This window comes from Mustela nigripes, chromosome 13 (genome assembly GCF_022355385.1).
Source record: "Mustela nigripes isolate SB6536 chromosome 13, MUSNIG.SB6536, whole genome shotgun sequence".
Lineage (NCBI taxonomy): Eukaryota > Metazoa > Chordata > Mammalia > Carnivora > Mustelidae > Mustela > Mustela nigripes.
The window spans coordinates 3,668,280-3,691,538 of record NC_081569.1 but is presented as its reverse complement, the minus strand read 5'-3'; the positions used below and the strand labels follow the sequence as shown (position 1 = coordinate 3,691,538).

Sequence of the window (23,259 nt, the reverse complement as noted above, 5' to 3'; positions counted from 1 at the left end):
ATATCCACACTAACAAATGCCTCAGATACCTCAGGTAGCTTACGTAATTTAGAAGGGTACAACACATCACACAGCTCAGCAGGCAATCATAAATTAAAAATATCAACTGGGGGCGCCTGGGTGGCTCAGTGGATTGGGCCGCTGCCTTCGGCTCGGGTCATGAGCCCGGGGTCCTGGGATCGAGCCCCGCGTCAGGCTCTCTGCTCAGCGGGGAACCTGCTTCCCCCCTCTCTCTGCCTACTTGTGATCTCTCTCTCTGTCAAATAGATAAATAAAATCTTTAAAAAAATAAAAATAAAAATATCAACTGAATTGGGTATTTAAGTGAAATCCAAAACACTAAAAAACAAACAAACAAACAAACAAAACAAAACCATCTTTAAAAAAGGCGATGAAAGATAACAGTCTGACAAGGAAAATTCTAATTATTTTGTTGTGATCTGCAAACTTTATCCCCATTCAAGGCAGATACCATGTTTCTCATTAGGTACGCAGGAAGTAATATGTGATCACACAATTCCACCTGTATGCTAGCTGGGGGGACTTTATAGATGGTAAAATAAAATGCTGATAATCCAATCAGCTCCTGGTACTTGGTTTTTAAGGAGCTGCCTAAGTCTGGCCAGCCACTAAATACCAGAATCTAAAGGGAAATAATTTATCCAAGTAGTCAGTCATGTGAAAGAACAATTATAGTGAAACCTGTACCAATCTCTGGTCTTCAAAGATGTATTTATCTTGCTTTCAGTTTCTAAAGGTGAACAATTTTTACAATCTCATAGTTTGTTCAACTGCGTGTCTAAATTACTATATGAAAAACCTAGACTTTCAGTGTGTATACCTAAGATCATGTCACTCCTCTGTTTAAAGCCTTCAATAAACTATCATTACATTGGGAAAAAATCCAAATTCTTTCAAAGGCTCAATCACTGAGCCTCTGCCTGCCTCTCTCCCTCTTGGTCACGATGTTCCAACGATGCTCATCCTCCTTCAATTCAGGACACATCAGACACTTTCTGCCTCAGATTTTAGCTGCTCTGCCCCATCCATCCCTCCTCCTCTGCTCTTTCTTCAGGCGTTGGCATGAACTTTGCCTCTTCAGAAAAGCCTGGCCACTCTATCTGAACTACATGCTCTTCACACTCACTGCCTTCAGACCCCCTCATAATTTATAGTTATTATTTCCACAGTCTTTAAAGCAGAAAGACAGGTTAGGAGTAAATCATTCTCTTTGCATAGACTTGTTGTGAATGGTACCGGGTCTCCTATATTCCTAAATTCTTCCAAGTTCATCTGGAGGTTCCTATAGGAGGCACACCTACTCTTGTACACTTGATGCACACATTACTAACTAAAACACACATTACTAACAGTCCTTCTCTGAGAAGCGGTATTTTCAGTGCCAGATCAGCCCTGAAGATGCCCTCACGTCTAAGGTTACCTGTCCTATCCCCCTTGGCTATCTTACTGTCTCTGGAAGCAGAGGTCCACAGAGCTAGGATACTTCCCTGCACCCAAGGAATGAATTAAGAATTATCTAAAACCTTAAAGAACATGCATATAACATTAATAACAATGGAAAAGGTTTTCAGTCACCTTTGAAGTGTAGGACTTTTTCCGTTTTGAGCCTGCTTTTTCATTCTTTCTTTTGCCTTTTCCATCTTCTTCTACTCGATCGCCTTCCTCCTCACTGCTCGCATCTGCAGTGTTCCCGCCTTCTCCCTCAGTTTCTGAGGAGCTCTGCTGCTGAATTGCCTAAGAAATAGCAAGATATTGGCTAATTACATTTTTGAAAAAAATAGTAAAGAATACTGACTGTGAAAAGAATCATTCTATTTTAACCTGAAAAGGTTCAGCTTACTTTTAAGATTTTCAAAATAAAGGACTGTCAATTTCAATTTTTCCATGACCACTTGACTTGAACCCTCTTGGGTAACAGAATTATATTTAATCCAAATCGTTACTGGAGCTAAAAAGAATTCTGATTTCAAATAGACGGAGGGTAACTACCAGTACAAAGGACATGTAAGAAAGACCCCAAAGAGAGTTAAAAACCAAAGAAATGAGATCTAACAATGAAGCAAATCATTACCTGGTACCCAGTAAACTTCACTCCTGGGTTATTCTCTATTTCCCACAATCCTTCATTAAATCCTTTCCGCTTGTTTGACTTTCCAAACTTGTCTTTGTATTCCTTATATGGAAAAAGGTCTTTCGGACCTAAAAATGCACTGTAGAGATAGATTAGAAATAACATTGATACTTTGACCTTCAAATACAAGCTATTTTTAATATCAATATCAACTAAGGTGTCACAGTATATTTCAGTAAACAAATTAAAAGTATAAACCCTCTGAGTTGGGTACATATCATAAAACAGTTTACATTTACATATATAAATATATAAGGTGCCTGAGTGGCTCAGTTGGTTAAGTGTCTGACTTCAGCTCAGGTCATGATCTCAGAGTCCTGGGATCGAGCCCCATATTGGGCTCTTACACTCAGCAGGGAGTCTGCTTCCTCCTCAATCTCTCTCTCTCTCTCTCTCTGTGGCACCCCCCGCCCCTGGCTCGTACTCTTGCTCGCTCTCTAATAAATACAATCTTAAAAAGTTTATAAATATACTTCTAGGCAGAAAAAAATGGCCGGCTATATAGACCAGCAATTCTAGACCATGTAACTTGGATTTTACTTTTAAATTAGCAATTTATTTTTTGTTTTAAGACTTTCAGTTACACACGTAATTTTAAAGATGTCTAATGCTGACCACTTATGTCATCACCTTAAACTAAGACTTATTCATGTTAATCTTCCATAGGTAAGGGTTTTATGAGATTTACAGTAAAAATACAAACACTGGTTTTAAAAAGTGACTTTAGCTCTATATAATCACATTAGTATATTTATTCACTATTATATCAATAAATTAAAAAATCATTTCAGTGATTAATGAGGCACAAACAAAAAAGTCAGATGTAGCAAACATAGAATGTTATGCAATTTAAGCCTTTTTTAAAAAAATTAACTTATTTGACAGGCAGAGAGGCAGGCAGAGAATGGAGGAAGCAGGCTCCCTGCTGAGCAAAGAGCCAGATGGGGGGCTCGATCCCAGGATCCTGGGGTCATGACCCAAGCTGAAAAGCAAAGGTTTTAACCCACTGAGCCACCCAGGTGCCCCTTAAGCTTTATCCTAATTTAATCATAACCAGAAAAAGAAAATGAGTTCGGACAAATCCTGGGGCCAGCTAAGAGATCTGAGCATTCAGACCAGAGTCTGCAGTATCACTGGCAACATATCAAGCTGGTGAATGAGACGGGAGAGGCCCACATCCTGGCGGGACACCCAAGAAGCTTACATTTCAAACTGAGATTCCGAGACCCTTCCGTCCGACAGACCGGACGGACTGAACACCCATGAAGGGTCAGGCCCTGCTGCCGTGCCGTGGATTCTGCAGGGACAAGCGGATGAGCACCTCTGCGCTCAGAGGGCACACGTGCTAGGAGGGCGAGCAGGGTTTGGACAGACACAGGGAGCAGAAAGCACAGTACCATGTGCCAACATAAAGAATGCAGAGAAGGGGGATGGTCAGGCTGGGGGTGCCATGTGGTTGCTTCAGAGACACGGATCGCAGAAGGCCTCCCTGGCCCGGGAGGTGAGGAAGCAGGCCGGGCAGTGTTCCGGGTACAGGGGCACATTTAAGGAAGAGTGAGTACGACAGGCCCCGAGGTGGGAATGCCGACTGTGCTGAGGAAATGAAGAGGCCGGCGTGGCTAGAGTGAGAGGAGGGCCGAGAGGGGACCAGCTGGGGGCACAGAGTACGTGGGGCCTTGAAGGCCGCTATCGAGGCTCAGAGTCAGATGAGCAACCATGAAAGGTCTGTGAAGACACGTGACGATTTGTGTTTTAATAGCATCATTCTGGCTGCTGAGCTGAAAAGAGACCGAAGAAGTGGGCACTAGGGTAGAAGCAGGGGGACCCATCGGCCCCCGGAGTGATGACAGTGACTCGGGCCAGGGTGTGCGGGGTGCAGTGGCTGAGGGGCTGCTGGATTCTGAACTCGTGCCCGTGAAAGAGCCGACGTGACTGTTACTGGGCTGGAGATGCTATGTGAGAGAAAGGAAGGAGGTGAGGCTGTCTCCAGGGTGCCAGGCTGGGAAACGAGACCAGAGTGGCATGTACCGAATTGAAGGGCTTTTGAGAGAACAAGACTTGAAGGCGAAGAGCTCAGTTTGAGATGTTAAGTTTGAAAACCTGGTTTGACATCCAAGTGAGGAGGTCAAGTCGGCAGCTGGAGACGTGATTCTGGAACTCAGAGGAAAGGTCTGAGCTGGAGATATCAAAGCTCTGAGAGGTGTGGTAACAGTGTACTGTCGATCTTTATCAATGCCATTTTCTGGGCCATCTTCTCGGGTGCCCTCCCCCATCAGGAGCTTTGTACAATCGCTTGATGCCATCTCTCAATAAACTTGAGATATATATATATATATATATTGCCCACCAATATATATATATATTGCCCACCAATATATATATATATTTTATACATACATCTATGTATATTTGTGTATGTATGTATGTATGTGTACACACACACACACACACACATACTCCATTTTCTGACTGGGTCTTAGTACTGATTTCCGCATTACCTAGCTGATCAAAAACTTTAATTTGACAAAAATATCTGGGGAAGTTTTCTTACCCCAACCACCAAAACTCCCTTGACCAATTTTAATTGCTTGGTCAACATGATTCTATCTCACTGAATCCAGACATAACTTATTAGGTTGCTGGACATTTTAATCAAAGTCACGTCACAGTCTTGTGTGACAAATGGAACATGAGAAAAGAAATGGACTTTAGGTATGTCCGTCTGACTTTCTGAGAAGTCTGTCAGGCCTTATTCCACTACGGTTTTGACCTTCCTCCAGCAACGGACTCCCAGTGTAGGAATTAGCTGTGGGTGAGGCAGCAGAGGGCCCATGAGCTGCTGCTGCTAACCAGAGCCTGCTTGTGCTCTTCTGAGGCAGGGCTCATGGGTCCAGTAGCCATCACAGCTGTGGCCACAAACAAGAGCCCTGAAGGAACTGTCTTAAAACAACGTATTTTTGACACACAACCTCGTTTTCTCCTAGATTACAGAAAGATAATTCCGCACATCAAATTTTCTCCCAACTGGTTAGTGACTCCACAGGCTTCACAAGTCTTAATGTATGGGCCAGGAAACAAAAGCGTTCACAGGCCCATGTTCTGCGAATGGTTTCCCTCCAGGCTAACGCACCTTGAGAAGTGTCCGAACTAAACCTGCTGGGCTGTTACACGGCGGAGACTGGGGGCTGCGACGACCTGTCTGACTGGGCACCAGAATAAATTCAAGGCGATGTTCTGAGGAAACCTCTAGTCTGCTTGGGGGTGCTCCTCTGGCTGACCAGCACACAGCTTTCTTGTGAAGTTCCTCACCTTTCCTATACTTTTCCCTCTTTCTTTTATGTCTTTTTAATTTAATTTCAAACCACAGTGATTATTTTAAACACTGACCATTGGCAGGCACCATGCCCACGGGAGTCAGCCACCCCACGCACTCTCCGCCTCCGCAGAGAGGCTGAACACTGGCTATGGGCCAGGCATACAGCCACAGGCTCGGGGCACCTAATACCCAATACACAGTCTGCTGAAACTTGAACTCACAGCTGGTTTTGTGAAGTTCATTTTCCTCTAGATATTTAAGAATCTACCTCTGGATGATCAAACCAGCAAAAAACTCACATATGGATTGTTTGATACTTCTCCTTGGTAGCACGTTCACTGAACTGAGGCCTGGAATGATGCCACTGGCTTCCATTAGGGATGCTGTAAAAAACAGCGCTGTGAAATCCTTCACACTGTTCACTGGAATGATCCTATTACATTCACCAGCAATACACCAGGTGGCAAGCTCCTAGTTCTACAGTGCATTAAGGAATGCCTAGAAAATGTTTACTAAGTAAATAAAAGTGACCACATCATGTCAGTAAATGGTTGATTTGTCCTATATGGTGGAAATGTGGTAATCTTTTTTATTAAAGCCTGCCTGGTCCCAGGGATACGATACAATTGTTTGGAAATAGGTCCTAGAGAAAAAGCACAGTAATGGTATCGATGTAAACTGGAGACAGGAATGGAGCAAAGAGAAAAATATGTGTCATAAAGCCCTTTGTACTTATTTTATGTAAAACATTAATCTCTAAACTTTCTAGCAACCTCTATGGAAGAAAACCTATGGTAATGGTGCATAGTATGTATGCAGTGTCTTTTTTTTTTTTTTAAGATTATATTTATTTATTTGACACACAGAGATCACAGGTAGGCAGAGAGGCAGGCAGAGAAAGAGGGGGAAGCATGTCCTCACTGAGCAGGGAGCCCAGTGTGGGGCTCGATCCCAGGACCCTGAGATCATGACCTGAGCCGAAGGCAGATGCCACCCAGGAGCCCCTACACAGTGTTTTTTAGATAAAAACAAAAGAAAATAAAACCAACTTTCTGAAAGAAACAAAACTATGTCTCACATGAAGCCAAGAAATAAATATGTCTTAAGGGCCTTCAGTCTCCTAACTAGCTCTCTTTCTTTTTTATTTTTGTTTTAATTTTTTTAAAAGATTTTATTTATTTTTATTGAGAGAGAGAGAGGGAGCATGAGTTCAGGGAGGGACAGAGGGAGATGGAGAGAGAGAATCTCTAGCAGACTCCACAGTGAGCACGGAGCCCAATGCAGGTCTCGATCTCATGACCCTGAGATCATGACCGAGCTGAAATCAAGTCAGACACTCAACCAATGAGCCACCCAGGCACCCCGTCGCTAGCTCTTTCCAGGTAAGAATGAAGATGTCAGAAAGGCACAGACCGCAAGACGCAAGCTAAGAAGTTCGCGCCTGACTCTACTACTTCAAATGAACACAAGGGAGGGCCCTGAACCTGATGACTGTTAAGAGACAGTGTTTAGCTTTCCCCCACATCTGCAGTTCCTACTCAATTATGTCCTTGCTCTGACAGACCACAAACATTTCCATTGTGTCAAGACTGTCAACCGTCTCCTAGTATCTACTGTCTTCTTTCTTTTTATTAATGGATTACTCCTTCCAATTATTTCCCCATTAAGAGTTGCCCTGCTGGTGGCCGATTTCCCAATTCCTGACAGTAACACGTGGCCACGTGACCCAGTCTGTGCCACTGCACTGAATGCAAGTGTATGTGATATATGCAACTTTCTTGTCATTTCCTTACAAAGAAGTTACCTGTTCTTCATGTTCTCTCTTTTCCCCTTCCCTCTACCTGTAAGATGCACAGATGCTGCTAAGCCCTGTTTCGTTTGTTTGCTTTTAAATAAGCAAACAGGGGGCGCCTGGGTGGCTCAGTAGGTTGAGGCCTCTGCCTTTGGCTCAGGTCATGATCCCAGGGTACTGGGATCGAGCCCCGCGTCGGGCTCTCTGCTCAGCGGGGACCCTGCTTCCCCCTCTCTCTCTGCCTGCCTCTCTGCCTACTTGTAATCTCCGTCTGTCAAATAAATAAATAAAATATCAAAAATAAATAAATAATAAATAAGCAGACAGGAGCAACACTCCAGGCAATGACAGGACAATGTGACAGAAGGAACCTGGGTCCCTAGAGCAAAGTAGTAGTCTACTCACCTCCGTCTACCTGCCTATCCCTGGACTGATTCAGAGAAAGAATTTTTTGTATTCTTTAAGACACTGTATTTTGAGGTTCCTTTATTTAGCAGTTTGGCCTGTATTCTAACCAATGCAATTTAAAAACCTTATTAAGGTGGTATGTTTGCTTCAGGGTTCAACAAAATTAAAGAGCCTGAGAAAACATAACTTTGTTGTACAATTTATAAATGGATGAAGTTTCTCTAAAAGGAAATGTACAAGAGCAATAGAAGAAATTTACTGAGAGCGGTAAGGAGATACCTTAGGACTTAAAAGTGTCCTAAAGGAGATTCTGGGTGATGTCCAACATTTACATAGAAATAACATTCGAAAGCGAAATCAATGAAAAATCTTCACATTAAGAAAAATACATTATTGGGGCGCCTGGGTGGCTCAGTGAGTTAAGCCTTTGCCTTCGGCTCAGGTCATGATCTCAGGGTCCTGGGATCCAGCCCTGCATCAGGCTCTCTGCTCAGCAGGGAGCCTGCTTCCCCCTCTCTCTCTGCCTGCCTCTCTGCTTACTTGTGATCTCTGTCAAATAAATAAATAAAAGCTTAAAAAAAAAAAGAAAAATACGTTATTAACCTTGGTAATTTTATATAATTGTGATCCTTTTAATAACATATAAAATGTCATAGAACAGGTATAAGATCGTAATTTAGTAGAAATTAGAGTTGCTGAAGCTTTAAGTTGTTTTATTGACTTACGTTTCATGGGTGCCAAAAAAGAAGATAGGATACTTGTTTGCTGGGGGCTTCACAGCTCCCTCTGGGAGTTCATCAATCTGTTAAAAATAAACTTAGTTATTAAATATTCAGTGAAATCATGTAAAATAGCATAAGCATGATATAAACATTGTTTTGATAATTTCAAAATAAAATTATTCTAATCAAAATCCCAATAGTTTTTCTTTTTTGAATCTTACAAATGATTCCAAAGTTCCTACTTGGCCCACCATGTGGAGAATAACACTGTAAATTGATTATAACCATTATAATACATAACCAGGAGCCAAAACTACTCATTTCCTTTGACTCGACAGAACTGCTGCTGGGAATCTGTCCTAGAGAAATAGTTAAAAAGAGTAGTATTAAGAACAAAAAATCCAAAAGATGCATCTTCTGGAGATGACAGTGAATTTTTACACACACACACACCCCACACCCCCAGAAACATGTGCTGTAAGATAAAGAATTATTATGAAAATTAACTCATGAAATATATTGTCATTAAAAATTATCATCTCTTGCCTGAGCTTTTGCAAGTCTCTCTTACCACCCATTTAAGCTAGAATTACCTTTTTAAATTTCATTTTATTTTTTAAGTAGTCTCCACCCCAGTGAGGAGCCCAATATGGAGCTTAAACTCAAGACCCTGAGATCAGGACCTGAGTTGAGATCAAGAGTCTGATGCCCAACTGACTGAGCCACTCTGGAGCCCTCCTCTTTATTTTTATTTTTAAATATTTTATTTATTTGTCAGAGGGACAGACTGAGAGACAGCAAGGAAGCACAAGCAGGGGCAGCGACAGGCAGAGGGAGAAGCAGGCTCCCCACTGAGCAAGGAGCCCAACACAGGACACAATCCCAAGACCCTGGAATCAGAACCTGAGCCAAATGCAGATGCTTAACCGACTGAGCCACCCAGGTGTCCCTAGAAACCTTTTTAAAACAGACATTTGATTATCTCACTTTCTTGCTTCAAATCCTTCTATAACTTTTCATTGCTTATAGCATTCTTAGCTGTGCATATGAAACCTCTGGAACTTTAAAAAAAATATACTTCGGGGGTGCCTGGGTGGTTCAGTTAAGCCTCTGCCTTTGGCTCAGGTCATGATCTCAGGGTCCTGGGTTCAAGGCCCACATCGAGCTCTCCTCCCGCGGCTTGCCTGCAGCTCCTCCTGCTTGTGCTCTCTAATAAATCAATAAAATCTTAAAATATACATATTGCATACACACGCACACACACGCTTCAGTCCTCCCCCAGGGACTTACTGATTCCTACATATAGCCGGGCTTGAGGTCCTCTAGTAAGATAAAGTTAAAACCCTTCAGCTATTATATTCTTATACATCCATAATTCCTTACAGTGTGTCAGGAAATGGTCCTTGCCTCACAAATCTCCATCTGCAGCCCCAGCTTTGCCTCTGAACTCCTATGACTCGGACAGGATTACACGGACCTGCAGGCAGGAGACTGCCGAGGTCTACAAACCACTTCCATTCACAGGTCCTCCAAGCAGCTCAAGCTGAAGGAAGCCTATGAAGAGGAGAAGGGGCCCAACTGCAGTTCAGAGAGCAAGAGGCAGGGCGTGGGGCCTGGTCCCCCGAGGAGCTGTGCAGGCCCCCTCACTCACACACGGCCTGGGGAGGACACCAGCACATGCTCACCCGGAACCGGAGGAAGCTGTGTCAGAACAGACACCGTGTGTGTGGAGGAAAGGGGAACTTTGAGTCTAGAACATGTAAAGTCCTGCTTCTGATTTAAACTGCGACATCAAAGGTATCACCTCATCTCTTGGGGCCTTGACTTTCACATCTATAAAATGAGGTGGTTGCACTTGGTGACCTCTCGATTTCCTTCAAGTCCTGAAATACCATGGCTTGTCTAAAACGGAACTAACTTCCCTTGAATCTGTTTTTCTTAATCTTAATTATTGGTATAATCTGTTACTAAGACAGAAACCTTCATCTTTTTTTTTTTTTTAAGATTTTATTTATTTATTTGACAGATCACAAGCAGGCAGAGAGGCAGGCAGAGAGAGAGAGAGAGAGGAGGAAGCAGGCTTCCTGCTGAGCAGAGAGCCCGATGCGGGGCTCGATCCCAGGACCCTGAGATCATGACCTGAGCCGAAGGCAGAGGCTTTAACCCACTGAGCCACCCAGGAGCCCCAAAACCTTCATCTTTTTATTATCTCCTCAAGCCCCATATTCAGTTTTTCATCTAATTCTCCCAGATCAGCTCCGGAAATGTCTCTCAAATTGATCACCACTCCCATTAGTAAATTTAGTTCCCTGAACAAGCTCTCATGAGATCGTTCAACAAGGCCGCTATAGCGCTCTAAGTATCTCCTTGTCTCCAGGCTTCCCCCCATCCCACACCGTTACATTCAATACTGCCCTACAAAGACAGTTTAAAATGAATTAATTTATTATTTATTAATTATTATAATATATATTATTATAGACTATATATTATATTATAATATATATTATAATTTAAAAATTATCATTATTAATATAATTCACTAAACATTCAATAATACATGTGTGTGGCAATATATGATAAAAACCATAATTTTATGGGGCAACTGCGTGGCTCAGTGGGTTAAAGCCTCTGCATTTGACACAGGTCATGATCTCAGGGTCCTGGGATCGAGCCCCGCATCAGGCTCTCTGCTCAGCAGGAAGCCTGCTTCCCCTTCTCTCTCTGCCTGCCTCTCTGCCTACTTGTGATCTCTCTGTCAAATAAATACATAAAATCTTTAAAAAAAAACACAAAATTTTCCATCTTAACTATGTTTAAATGTATAGTTCAGTAGTAACAATATTCATTGTTGTGACACAGATCTCCAGAAAGTGAATAACTGTATTTTTAATGGACCAAAAAATGGAACTTAAAATGGAAGTACATGTTAAATATGCGGTGGGCATACTGTTTTGTCACTCTTATAAAAAAAACTGAAAGTATACAATTTAAAAAGAAATCTTTTAAAATCTTCTTTCCAACAAAAATACAACTTTTGGTTAAACTCTTCTTTTGCTATAATGTTACATAAGTAGCATCTACTGCAGAGGTTGCAAAGTGATGGCCCTTGGGCCATTTTTGGCCTGAAAACAAATTTTGTTTGGCTCATACAGAGTTTTTTGCTTTTTAACTGAATTAGTTACCAACACTTTAAAATGGGAAGATTCACATTGAAATCCACGTTAATAGCTTCTGTCAAAAAAAATATAAAAGACGTGGATAAGCAAGAATTCCCACAAGGCGACAGTTTGTGAACATTTTCAACGGTTGCCACCTTTAGACAAAGTATGTGCCCTCGAGTGTGTTTGTTACATGCCCATCGCTTTCTAGATAATGTAAATGCTTGTGTTCCTTATTTATATTGTTTACCTGGCCCCTTGGAATATTTGAGTCTGTGTCCCTGTAATCAATACTGTCAAAAATAGCATAGCCGGCCTTACCACCAGGAAGCTGTTACTCACTGCATTTTATTGAGAATCTTTGTTTTTAACTCTTTTGAAAATTAAAACGTTGGCAATTCTGGAGTAACAAGTTGTTCAAGTAGATACATCTTCCTGAACTAATTAAAAAATGTACCTCCCAGGCACTCTTTTTTGGCTCCCATAGTGAACGGCAAGTGGCTACAGGACTTTATCTTCAGAGTTTGTTTTTCTCTGTTTCTGTTTTCCTGACTTTGTACTTTGTTATTTTTACTTTTGTTTCTGGTTCTTGGCTATGTTTGGTTTTGATTTTGGTCTGTACACAGCCAAATGTTATGCCCTATTACAGGATGATGGTGACCTCTTGCCTTTCGGAATGATATGGCAAAAAACAATCTGGTGTATTAGTCTTTCCGTTTGCAGAAGAATGTCTGGCTTCTATTAGAAAGAAGAAAAGCCCTTTGGAGACCTAGATCAGTGAATGTGTGTGCTCTGTGCCTCCTTTAACCTGGACCTGAACCTGTAGACCTGAAGCCACAAGCTCTCTGTGTTTGTACTTGACAATACAAACCCCTCCTTTTGTGATTTTGAAACACTTTTCTACCCAGAAAATGGTCTTAACAAATTATATATAATTTTCTTAAAATAAAAGAGCTCTTTTTATTGGTTTGCAGATACTAATATGACTTACAAAAATGTGATATAATGGAAAAATAAATAAAAATACACATATTACATAAACATAAGGTTTCTTTATATTACATTCATATATAATATGAAGGAATATAAAACCTAAGAATCCTCAGGAGAAAAAGAAGTGAATGTACAGTATGTTCAATATGGTAGCCTTATTGTTCTTTATTCATTTGTCTGCTTTGATCATTAGAGAGACACTCAGGGATGTCAGTTAGAGACCAAGCCTCTACCCCTTAAAGTCTACAGGTCTACAGCCCTATGGGAGGAAGGCAACCTCTTATTTCCTAGAAAACCCAAGAGTTTCATCCGTGGACCTTCACCCTTAGTGTTTCCTGGGGACTCACTAGAAATGCTAGTTCTCATTCCAGAATCCTAACCAACTGACAGACACCTTGGGAGTTAAGCCCAAGAATCGAATCAATGTTTTAAGAAGACTCCAGCTGATTCTGAATTACACTGTAAGTTGTTCCAGGCCTCTTGCTGTGGTTCCTGCGGGTGGACTGCCTTCATTTCTTGTGATTAATATGTCTCACTTTTTCTGCAGGACTTTTGCACTGAGACTGCAAAAATGCACCAATGCAGGATTGTTTTCCTAATGCTTTAAAATGTATAAAATGTCAACATTTCTGTTTTTGATTAAAGGAGTACTGTATTATGTTCAATGTGGTGACCATCTAAGAAAAAAATCCTTCTCACGTACTGATAGGTCAGAGGCATCTATATAAAAAATCCAAATTTAAGTAATCAAAGTGAACAAATCAGACTGGTGATAATTTTGGTGTAAAAACAACTTTGTGTGGATCTAATCATTGTAGAATGTGATATAAGCAAATGTTTTATTTTCTTAAGTAAAATTTGGGTTGGTTTCCTAATGAAGACACTAATTACATTGGAACTTCTTAAACAGGTCTACTGATATCAAGCTAATATTACTTCCATATGATGTTAAAGATTAAGGAAAATGTAAATGAATTATATTCCTGACAAGTTTTTCTATATCAATGGTAATATATTCTGTGGTATGTTAGATTAAACATAATTTCCAAAAGTTAACTTTAGGACACTGGACTAGTATCATATTGAATTAACGAATGGATAATCTTTGTATCCTTGAATAATTTCTAAATAAAATAAAATACTGAAACATTGGTAATGATGTGTAGTTTTAAAATATATAGAATGTGAACTTTTATATGTTGTGTGGTGACTATTTTTGCTAGTCTAAGGAGGCAGAGAAAGGATATGTGTGCTATGTTTGCCTGTGAGCATTGACGGTTTGTTAAAACACTTATAACGACAATAATCCCTCAAGTTATCTGACTCTGTGAAACAGAGGTTAGTTACTTTGGTTAAATTGTAAATAATGGGGTGGTGTCTGGGTGGCTCAGTTGGTTAAGAGTCTGCCTTTGGCTCAGGTCATGGTCCCAGGGTCCTGGGATCAAGCCCCATGTCAGGTTCTTTGATCAGCGGGATTCTGCTTTTCTCTCTCCCCCTGCCTGCTGCTCCCCTGCTTGTGCTTTCTCTTTGTCAAATAAATAAATAAAATCTTTTTTAAAAATTATCAAAAAGGGGATTGAGACTACACTTAAAAACAATCATGGCACAGAAGTGTAACCAGGTAGGCAATGTAATGGGATGTGTTTTGCTTATTAATGGGAAAAGATTAGTTTTGTACTTGAGGTCAAGTATCTGGGTTGTTCCAGCATGTGGGAGAGGATTAAGAAGGCTAAAACCCAATATTCAAGGAATACTGAAAGCTACAGGTTTGTAGAAAGGAAAGTTTACTTGTGTTGGGACAGTATACTACAAATAGTCTAAAAATATGCAATGAAATATTAAAATGTTGCCAAAGCTGGTTCAGTTTGTTCTTCTTTTTAATTGAACTATAACTGACATACAATATCCTATTAGTTTCACATATACATCATATCAACACTGTTACATATTATGAAATGATCTCCACAGTAAGTCATCAACTGTCACCACACAAAGTGACCATAGTGACTCTCTACCTGGTGCTTTACATCTCATGACTTGTCACTAAGTTTGTAGCCTCAATCCTCTTCACCTATTTGCCTGCCCCACCTCCACCCCTCCCCACTCTCGTAACCAACAGTTTCCTCTATCTATGAGTCTCTTCAATTTTATAAGTTTCTGGGTTTTATTCATTTGTTTTTTAGATTCCACATAAAAGTGGAATCATATGGTATTTGTCTTTCTCTGCCTGACTTATTTCACTTATCATAAAACCCTCCAGATCTACCCAGGTTGTCACAAATGGCAATGGTTCACTTTTTATGGGCAAGTAATATTCTACCATATACATACACTGCATCTTCTTTACCCAATCACCTATTGACACACACACTTCCATATCTTGGCTATTCTAAATGATGCTACAATAAACAGGGATGCATAGATCTCTACAAATTGATATTTTCATTTTCTTTGGATAAATACCAGTGGAATTGCTGGATCGCACAGTATTTCTATTTTCAGTTTTTTGAGAAACCTCCTTACTGTTTTCCATAGTGACTGCACCAATTTACATTCTTACAACAGGGTATGAGTGTTCCCTCTTTTCTACATCCTTGCCAACACTTGTTATTTTGTCTTTTTGATATAACTGGCTCATTTTTTATTCTTAAGATTAAAAAGGGTGAGCTTATAAATCCATTAATATCGAATATTTATTAAGATAAAAAAAGAAGTTGGCTTTCTCTGTTAAAATAACAAATTGGGTCTTGGAGTATCCTGTTCCTAACAAGATGTGGTAAAAAAACAGTATTCTCAGAATAACTCACGTAGCTAGCAGAGATGCTGTATTTCACTAGACTTCCTAGTGACTTCCTAGAATTTATACTGTCATATCCTTAAATTTGTTTTTAAACAAACAAAAGTTCCTTGCTAAGGAATTATGGTTCTTAAAACAAAAAACAAAAAAACTGGATTACCATCTTCCATGTTCACTTAAAACATTGTTTCTTTAAGTCATTATTCATTATTTTCAGAAATATAAGTTCCTATCTTAATCAAGGGATCAGATCTTCTCTGAGAACTCTCGTGATGCCGCTGAGATCAGAGTACTTCCAGGAAACAAATTCTGCTCAGGCCGTGGTGTAAGACCTGAAGCTCAGTACTGCCAGCCCTGCAAGTGATGAAAACAAGGCAACCACACTCTTCCGTGGGAGCCCCACTCTCTTGATACTCCGAAGCCCACCTCCCACTGCCCCGGTTGTTCACTCTACTCCTCAGCGCAACCCCCACATGGCACGCGGTGTCTGTCCTCTTCCTCTCGGGTGGGAGTTCATGTAATGAATAAGCTGCGGCCTAGTTCGTCTGTGCGGTGATGTGTGTTGAGGCATTCCCGGAATCATACGGTGGGAATCCCTCTCTCACCAACAGGGTGAACAGGAGGGTATGAAAACCCTGGAACCAACATTAGGGGAATCTAATCAGGATACTAGGGGTCAGGGGTTCCACACTGGTAGCTTACTGGTTCCGTTCACTATAGTCCATGCAGCAGTCGGGGATTGGGGTGCGGGTGCAGGGGTCCTAAGAGCCCGAAGGGCAGGCAAACATACTCAAGCTCCCTCCTTCGGCAATGCCTTTTCTCTCAGAAGTGCCCTTGGCCCATTCCCTTACTTTGTTCAAATCTCTGCTCATACACTACCTCATCAGAGAGACTTCCTTACAACCCAATTAAAAATAGCACCTCTCTGGGACACCTTGGTGGCTCAGTTGGTTAAATGTCCACCTTCGAGGGCCTTGGGATCGAGTCCCACATCAGGCTTCTTGCTCGGCGGGGAGCCCGCTTCTCCCTCTGCTGCTGCTCTCATGGCCTGTACTCACTCGTACACGCTCTCACTCTCTCTCTCACAAATAAATAAATAAAATCTTAGAAGGATAAAAAAGAATATAATCTCTGTGCAGGGGAAACATGTTCTTTACACAGTACCCCAAATGCCTAAAACAGTGCCTGATACATGCATAATAAATACTCCTTGAGGACCAAGGTTTCCTTATTGACTTAGGACATGAAGAAGCCCACACTCGCACATAGAGAAAATTAGTGATTCCAACTACGACAGGGAAAAGAAAGCATATCATGGAGCACTTTTAGTAACAGGTTACTAAGAAAAAACTATTCTGAAGTTATAGTATAAAGGAGTCTCTATGCTTAAGAAAAAAAAAATAGGAATGACAAGCAAACTTGTCTCTGAGTATGCCGATAAAGATCTGAGGAGCTAGCAGAAAAGAAAAATGAAAAGAATAGAGAAAAAAAGACTATTTTAGGTATCAAAGTGTATACAATGAAGTTAAATTACAGAGGGAGAAAAAAAAACTTGTGATGTTACTCTAAAAATGGCTTTAGATAAAGAGTTCTACAAACGAGTCAACAGATTTACTGCAGGGTAAAATCAGAAAAGCACATTACAGAAAACAGAAATGTGCACAAGATAAAGGGGAAAGAATTCTTAAAATGTGGCTATATTTGGCTTGATAAACAGGTTATTCATCAATTTAATATTTGAAAATAACACTCTGTTAAAGAATCACAAGCATGACTATACGGAAATCGTTCCCAAAATAACAATTCAAAAAAATCTCTAGAAAAGCAGTCCCTAATAACTTTAAGTATGTAAAAACCATCACTTCTTAGTAGATAAGAGCAATTTCATAGACATGTTTTTTACTCCACAGAACTTTGAAAACCTTGACAATTTTATCTTTAAAAGAATTATAAGTGGGGTGCCTGGGTGGCTCAGTGGGTTGAGCCTCTGCCTTCAGCTCAGGTCATGATCCCACGGTCCTGGGATCGAACCCCACATCGGGCTCTCTGCTCAGCAGGGAGCCTGCTTACCCTCCTCTCTCTCTGCCTGCCTCTCTGCCTACCTGTGATCTCTCTCTCTGTCAAATAAATAAATAAAATCTTAAAAAAAAAAAAAAGAATTATAAGTAATTTCGAGAGGACGTGATATACTCAAATGCAGGGCTTTTAACCTTGTGGTAGACGCTCTAGGGGGCAGGCTGGACAATTAACCGCAGACCTTCACTAGCACTGCTGATTCTGGAGACGGGGCATGTGCTGGGTATTAACTCATCCCTCTTCCTCATGGTACACCTTAGGGAAGGCTAGTCTGACAACTGGAAAAACTCGGGTTCCAAAAAGGAAGGGATTTGGTTTATGATTGTCATAGAAGATCTTCATTTAAGCCTCCAGGCCCTCTTTTTTTTTAATTTCGGAAGTCACATTTTAAATTGAAATGTCTAAAAATTTGGCCTATTCCTTCAACTCTCCCTCAGTCCCCACAGTCTTCTAAGCAACTGTCCACATGGGTTCAATTTTGAAAAGGTATGAAATACACTTGTTTTTCAGGTTTCACTTTTACTGAGGTAAAAATTTATATATATAGTGAATTATACTGATCTTAAATGAATAAGAATTTGATACATCATAGACCCATATAATCCATCCTAATCAAGTATATAACATGAAGTCAGCTCAGAAAGCCTCCTCATCTTCCCTACCAGTTACTGCAGCCCACCAAAGACAACCACTTCCCAGATTTCTGTCACCAGAGATCAGTTTTTATTTTTAAATTTTAAGTTTAAAATTTAAAGTAATTTTAAGTTTAAAATTTAAAAATAAAAATAATAAAAATTTTAAAAAGGGAAGAAGTCTTTGTTATTGGCCTTTTCTACTTAATGTGTTTTTGTTGTTTTTTGTTTTTTAAGATGTATCTATTTATTTTCGAAAGAGAGAGTGTGAGAGAGAGTACAAGTACAAGGGAGAGGCAGAGGGAGAGCGAAACTCAAGTGGAATCCACACCAAGCTTGGACCCTAACAGCGGGCTTAATCCCATGACCTTGGGCTGAGATCATGACCTGAGCCGGAGCCAGCAGTTGCCTGCTTAACCAACTGCGCCACCCAGGCACCCATTTAATGCATTTCTGAGATGACTTCGTATTATTTAAGTAGTTTGTTCTTTTATACTACCAAGTAGTCTTCCACTATACCCATTCCCCTGGGGGTGTACTGATGGGACATTTGTATTGTTTCCAGGTTTGGCTATTGTGAATGAAACTGCTATACACATTCTTGCACTTTTTTTTTAAATTATATGCTTTCAATTCTCTTGGATAAATACCCAGGAGCATAATAACAGGGTAAAAGCCTAGGTAAATGTTTACCTGTATAAGAAACTGCCAGACTATTTTCCGAAGTGGTTACTGTATCGTATTGTTCTTTCAAACAATATATGAGAGCTCTCCTTGCTCCCCATCCTGACCGACAGGGTTTGGCAGTACAGCCAGCCTTTCCAATTTCAGCCATGCTGTTCGGTATGAAGCGAAATCTATCGTGATGATCTTTTAACACACCGAACTGCCACAATACTCTGTGCACTGATCCAAGAGAAATCAAAGCACATGACCACACAAAGATCTGTACGAGGAGGTACACAGCAGCTTCACTCACAAGAGCCTGGCCTGAAAGCAGCCAGGCCTTCACCAGCAGGAGAGTGGCCAAGCGAAATGCAGTGTCCTCATACACGGGAATAATATTCAACAATCAACAAGATGTCGTGATCATCATACAATAACATGGATGAATCTTAAAAACATGTTAAATGACAGAAGTCTTACCATAAAAGAATACTGCGTGATGCCATTTACATGATGTTCTAGAAAAGGAAAAGCTACTTTATGGTGAAAAAAATCTTAACATTGCTAACTTCGGGGACTTAGGGATTGGAAAGAAGCGTGGGAAAATTTTCTGGGACAATGGCAATACCCCATATGCTGATTGGGATTTGGGTTATGTAGGTGTATAAATCTGTCACAATTCATCCTATGAAACACTTAAGACTTAGGCATTCACTGTGTATTAGTTTTCCTCAAAAAATGTAAATTAATGTTAAATTCCAGTTAATTATATGCATGCTGAAGTGTATGGAATGAAATTCTATGCAAATTAATTTAAAATACATAAAAAATAAAGTGGATTGATGGATAGAGAGAGAGATTGTTAGAAGGATAGAAGTGTGATAAAACCAACCTAGGAAAATGTTAACTGTAGGACCTAGGTTGTGGATATACAGTGTTCACTTTGTATTTTAACTTTTCTGTATTTTCAATATACTTTGGTAAAAATATGTAGAATGGAGATAATAGGAGGGTAGTAGACCAAGTTGGTTATATCCTTGTCTTTTTTTTTTTTTTTTTTAAGATTTTATGTATTTATTTGACAGAGATCACAAGTAGGCAGATATACAGGCAGAGAGAGAGAGGGTAGCAGGCTCCCTGCTGAGCAGAGAGCCCGATGTGGGGCTCCATTCCAGGACCTTGGGATCATGACCCGAGCTGAAAGCAGAGGCTTTAACCCACTGAGTCACCCAGGTGCCCCATATATTCTTGTCTTTTAAGATAGAAAGTCAACAGACACTGTCTAGTCAATAAATTTGGATGAGAAAGGAAACTGTTGTACTTCATCATAAACAAAGGTTGATCTGTAAAACTGTACATAAAATACTTCAGCTAAAAACAATTCAAAAAGTAAAACCACCAAAATGTCAATTACAGAGACTATACCAATTACACCACCATATGTGAGTCCATATTCCTGTATCTTCACTAATAATGGGGATCTCAATTTGCTATGTGAAAAATGGTGTTTTAATTTGCCCTTTCTTAATTATAGAGGACGTTGGACACTTTTTCATATGTTGAGTTATCTGTTTTATGTTTTCTACAAGCTGCTTTTCCAAGTCCAATACTCATGCTTCTACTGGGTTATTGATCTGTAAAAGCTCATTTTGTGCATATCTATATCTCAGGCCTTTTCTTTTTTTTAGATTTTTTAAAAATTTATTCATTCAAGAGAGAGAATGAAAGAGATAGATTGAGAGAAGGAGAGGGTCAGAAGGAGAAGCAGACTCACTGCTGAGTGAGTGAGTGCTTTTCTAAGTCCAATACTCATGCTTCTACTGCTGAAGGCAGTCACGTAACCAACTGAGCCACCCAGGTGCCCTCTCAGCCCTTTTTCTATCATACTCTACAAGTGTTTTTTATTCACTTATCATTTGTCTTGATTTCATCTGCAACACTTTTTTTTGGCCAGCAGAAATTCTTAATTTTTATATAGTAATATAGTAAAAGCTATTAATGTTTTTATTTAAGGCTTATGGGTCTGTATCTTGCCTAATAGGCCTTTCCTATTCCGAGACCACAAAAAAATTTTCTCATATTTTCCCCTGTATCACTTTTGTGGTTATACTGAATTATTTTCTTAAGCTAGAAATGTGCTCAACTTTAAGTGTGGGGAAATCAGCACCCACATAAATGATTACATAAACGAAATATAAATTGCTACAAACGTTTAAGAAGTGGATATGATTTCATATATTACAAAATTAAAGACACACATACCACATGTCTAGCAATTCTACTTCTAGGATCCAATCTATTCTATAGGAGAGCAGGAGCCTGTAAAGATAAACAATCCAAGATGTTCACCGAAGTTCTGCCAAAAGAAGAAACAACTAACGGGCCATCAGTATAGAAATGATTAACTAAAGGATGCCGCAGCCATACTAGGCATATCCATTGCCAAGATCTGTATGTACTGACTTGGAAAGCTAGCAGCATTATCAAGGACAAGTGAAAAGAGCAAGCTGAAATGAGAAAATGGTAACTGCATCAAATTACGTGTGTGTGTATCTGCATCTTCCTATCTCTATCTATCTACAAATGCTTACATAAGCGTAGGAAAACATTAGGAAGGATCTATTGCCAACTCTCACTGCTAGTTACATCAGGGCAGGAGGACTGGTAGTGTTACAGAACTACATTTCTGAAACTAAAAACAAACCAAAACATTATTTTCTAAGAGTAAATCAATCAAACTATAAATGCTTAGGGCTTGCCCCAGAAAGTCTGATTTCAAAAAAACAAGAACTGCAGAATGGAATTTTTATTGGGTAAAGAGTACTTGGACGATTAAACTTCTCAGACTCAGAAATCTATGTCAGCTGAAGATACTTCTTTACACCCACTGGATAGAAACAGCGTCTTTTCCCACAGCAAAGGGGGTTCAGCACAAGCCTCCAGTTCCAAACCCGGTTTGAATTCCTAGGAAACGGTATTTGTAGAACTTTACCCTTGCCTTCTGCATTTCCCCAGCAAGGATTCTTGGCTGGTTCTCCACCAGAGAAACTTTCATAATTACACACAAAGATTTAGGTAGCATGTTTTAATAGAAAGAGAATTTATTGCTTCATCCAGATCTTCCAAACCCTGCTTCCCCCACCAAAAAGCTTAAAGAAAGATAATTATGTAAAACAATATCTGGATACTTGTAAATCGAATTCACAAGACTTATGCCAATTCGAGCACATCTTTTATTTTTGGTGTCAATTTCATTGGGCTTTATGTTGTCAATATAAAGTGATATGCACTGCCTGCTTTTTTTCCCTTAAATTTTATTTTGCCGGATATAAATTACTGCCATCTTTCCGTTCAGTTCTGATAAATAGATCTTTCTAATTTGGGAGTAATCTTTACCTCCCATTATTTTGTGTTAGGTCGGTCTCTTACAAACATTATATTAGATTTTATTTATGGGTCTAAATGGAGAACATCTATGCTTCTAGTATAATATTTGGCTTTTTATGCCTCTTTTCTCTCTTCATATTTACCTTTATTCTATGAATTAAACTCAAATATCTCAATTTTAATTCTACAAGTGCCTCAAACATTTCGAGGACACTATTAAAACAACAGTAATTACACAATAACATTAAGACAATATTTACCTATTTATTCTAATCTGAAACCAAATAAGGTATCCAGTGCTTTCTCCTATCTTCTTCCCTTCCCTGTCTCATTATTAATCTTCCTGCCATCTCTTCTCTATTATGTTCCACTGTTTGATTTAATAAATTGGTAATCATTTTCCTTGTTACAATAACTATGAGCAATCACCCAAAGCAAATGCCTTCAAAGTATTAGGAAGAAAGCAAACAGCAAAAGCAGGATGTCAATACGGACTACCTGAGTGTCAGTTTTAGCTGCAGATCCAAGAATGTGGTCAAAATTCCTTGCAGGGGTACCTGGGTAGTTTGGTCAGGTGAGCCTTTGGCTCAGGTCATGATCTCAGGGTTCTGGGATGGAGCCTGATGGAGTCAGCTTCTCCCTCTCCTTCTGTTTCTCCCCCTGCTCGTCCTCTCAATCTCAAATAAATAAAAAATCTAAACCAAACCAAACCAAACAAAAACTCCTTGTGAACTTCAGCTCTAGCCAGAAAAAAAAAAAAAAAAAGTTGGAGGTAAACAGAGTTGATAAAAGGCTCTCCTTTCCCCTAGCACCTTGATGTAGGGAAAAAAGCATCAACAAGACCACTTGGAAGCGCTTATGATATGTCTTCTAGAACTAGAGTCATAGAAGACCAGTGATTGACTCAAGACTAAGAAATCTTGGGAAAGAGTAGAGATTTGCTGGTGGTGGTTCTCGTGGCAGACTGAAATGGGTGATGATTACACTGGGATTGGCTTGTACCCCCCAATTTTTTGTGGTTAAGGATGCAAGTTTTCCATACACCATTAGGTAGAGATAGATAGTATGGGGGTTGTCTTAAATCCTGTTCAGGAGGGCCACCTGGAGGTGAGGGGACCAAGCAGAAAGATGTCCAAGGAGGAGGGAGTTGTGACTAC

At 40.0% G+C, this 23,259-nt stretch overlaps 1 protein-coding gene across 1 annotated transcript in view; it reads right to left on the bottom strand.

The window, feature by feature from the left end:
- HDGFL3 (HDGF like 3) overlaps positions 1-23,259 on the bottom strand; it is a 75,655-nt gene that overhangs the window by 16,174 nt on the left and 36,222 nt on the right. Inside the window, exons 2-4 of the mRNA XM_059371470.1 lie at positions 8,394-8,470; positions 2,093-2,231; positions 1,597-1,755 (exon numbers count right to left, since the gene is read on the bottom strand). Of these exons, the coding sequence (XP_059227453.1) occupies positions 1,597-1,755; positions 2,093-2,231; positions 8,394-8,470 (375 nt within the window). The remainder of the gene's footprint in view (positions 1-1,596; positions 1,756-2,092; positions 2,232-8,393; positions 8,471-23,259) is intronic.